This window comes from Nicotiana tabacum, chromosome 17 (genome assembly GCF_000715075.1).
Source record: "Nicotiana tabacum cultivar K326 chromosome 17, ASM71507v2, whole genome shotgun sequence".
Taxonomy (NCBI): domain Eukaryota; kingdom Viridiplantae; phylum Streptophyta; class Magnoliopsida; order Solanales; family Solanaceae; genus Nicotiana; species Nicotiana tabacum.
In genome coordinates, this window is record NC_134096.1 from 49642991 (window position 1) to 49645690 (window position 2700).

General features: G+C 32.0%; 1 protein-coding gene across 1 annotated transcript; it reads left to right on the plus strand.

Moving 5' to 3' along the window:
• The first annotated feature begins 239 nt into the window (after positions 1–239).
• On the plus strand, positions 240–608 carry LOC142171836 (cysteine proteinase inhibitor 1-like). The gene has a single exon (XM_075235543.1). It carries the CDS (start codon positions 240–242, stop codon positions 606–608), a length of 369 nt encoding a protein of 122 aa, XP_075091644.1.
• The last annotated feature ends 2092 nt before the right edge of the window (positions 609–2700 follow it).

The following is a 2700-nucleotide window of genomic DNA, read 5'->3' on the forward strand; positions in this document are numbered from 1 at the left end:
AATATATAATTATTTTCTTAATATGTATTCTCTAAAATAAGTCTATTTTTTATCAATTCCAAAGATAGTTATTTATTATCAATATTATACCAAAATTGTCTAATTATAGCACTAAAATAATAATTTTATTCATATTTAATTTCACCTGGCTAAACTAATTTTACGGTACCTTCTCCTATAAATAAGTACTACATCACTAGGAGTTGATCACTCCTCTAACCATTCTAGGTAAAAGAAAAATGGCTCGACAATTTAACTTTCTCCTCCTCTCAAGTCTCTCAGTAATTGTTGTTGCTTCTTCTTTGTTTCATGTCTCCTCTGCAAGGAGTGGCCTGAGACATAATTTTCTTGATGGCGAGAAACCCATAAAAAACCCAAATGACCCAACTGTTGTGGGAATTGCAACATTTGCTGTGAATGAGCACAACAAGGAGTCTAAAAGTAACTTTCAACTAGTAAGAGTGATGGCTGGAGGGACTGATGTAATTTCTGACGGTACTGTTTATCAACTGGAAATCAGTGCTAGTGAATCAAATGTTATTACAACCCGTCTTGTGGCTGTTTTGGTGCATCCAAACAATGTTAAAGAACTTCTTTCCTTTGAATGATTATCTTTTGTTATAGTTTAAGTGTACAATCATCTAGAAACGGTTATATTTAAAGTATTTATATGAAATACACTATTCAAATTAAGCATTTTATCTTGTTTTATTGATTCATTTGGCCATATTAAAGATGGATGATAATTTTTTAATTTTGGATAAATCGTATCAATCACATTAATATTTTATAAAATTAAAGTCCAAATGTTCCAATTGTTTATTTTAAAAGTTTCAAAATATACATCACATGTTATTTTTCGATTTGCTAATACATCCTTTATCTTGGGGAAATTGAGCAAAACTCCTTCCATGAATCTTGAACTATGATTTGTGTGACAAAAAGAAAAAGACAATACTATAAGCCTATGACTAAAAATTCATTCACAAATTATCACTTTTCTTATTAAAATCTAAAAAGTAGGGTACACACAAGGAAAGTTGTTCCCGTCTTTAACAAGTTATCACTAGGAATATTTTTTGTCCAATAAATGGCTTGGACTCTGTCATATTTATTTTATTCTCATATAATTAAAAATTTTACAAGTAAAAGGTTAATCGTACAAACAAGAGAGGACTCTAAATGTTTTCCTAATAATACATATATTTAAAAATGTAAAAAATAGTTATGTAAATGAAATGGCATATACTTCATAGAAAAAAAAAGCTTTTATGATAATTGAGTTTGTTAATTTGTTGGGATTTCTCTAAATAAAGATACCATTAATGGGGTTGGTGCGCTTGAAGTTAACACATGACAATCATTGTTAGGTGTTTGTCCTAATTTTCTTAACATATTCCGTTTTTCTATCTGTTGAAGGAAAGGGTAATATATTTATTATAATTGAGTTTTTATTTTCTTGGAAAGAAATTATAAATCTCTCATATTTGGCTAGCCCCTCCTTTTCTTGGAGGAAAAGATTTGGACTTCCATAAATTGAGGATCATTCCTTCTTATTTAGCTACATCCACAAAGTAGCCATATGGGGTTTGACAGTCTTGTTTAGGGGGAGAACTTTTCAGGATAAGTGTTAGTGTGCCACTTGTGTTTGCCTCTTTGTGAGGTTGTTCTCTCCATATTTTGTACACTCTCTTATATAGTGGATTGCTCATCTCTGCCATGGACGTAAGACAATTGACCGAATCAAGTAAATAATTTTATCTCTTTTGGTATATTTCTCTTTTGTTGTCTGATATATCATCGTTTAAGTGTTGCTTTACTAGCTTCCGCATGACACCTGATTTTTTCGGTCCCAACAAGCGGTATTAGAGCAAGGTTTAAGACAAGTTCATCTTGGCGGGTTTAATTTTAGTCACAACCTATTTGACGGTAATCGTAATTTTTGTCTCAGAAATTTGACCGGAGTGCTACTCAGGTTGAGATTTGGAGATGCGATCTGTTGAAAGTTATGTGAAGAAGGTGGATCAAGCTTACTTTATCAGAAAACTCAGGCCAAGAGGGAGAGTTGTTATGTGTTTGTCCCGATTATCTTACCATATTTGGTTTTTCTATCTGTTGAAGAAAAGGGTAACATATTTACTATAATTGAATTTTTCTTTTCTTGGTAGGAAATTATAAATCTCTCATATTTGGCCAATCTCATTTCTTGGAGAAAAAGGTTTGGACTTCTATAAATTGAGCATCCTTCCTTCTTATTCAGCAACATCCATAATGTAGCTATATGAGATTTAAGAGTCTTGCTTAGGGGAAGAACTTTTCGGGACAAGTGGTAGTGTGTCACTTGTGTTTGCCTCTTTGTGAGATATTCTCTCGATATTTGGTACTCTCTTTTATATAGTGGATTTCTCATCTCTGTAGTGAACGTAGGTCAATTGACCGAACCAATTAAATATTGTTATCTCCTTTGGTATATTTCTATTTTGTTATCTAATTTATCGTCGTTCAAGTGTTTCTTTACTAGCTTTCGCATGACACCTAATTTTATCGGTTCTAACAATCACGACTCATATTAGATATGGCAGGAACCAAACGACCTTACGTTTTCCTATCCATCTTCTTTCTTGAAAGGGTCTATGAATAAAGAAATTTCCTTTCAAAAGTCAAATTTTTAAGGTTACTAAATGTTAGAGTAGCAGAGGC

What these genes read in the sequence shown, in the direction of transcription:
- LOC142171836 (XM_075235543.1), top strand. Translation starts at nt 240, where the DNA reads ATGGCTCGACAATTTAACTTTCTCCTCCTCTCAAGTCTCTCAGTAATT.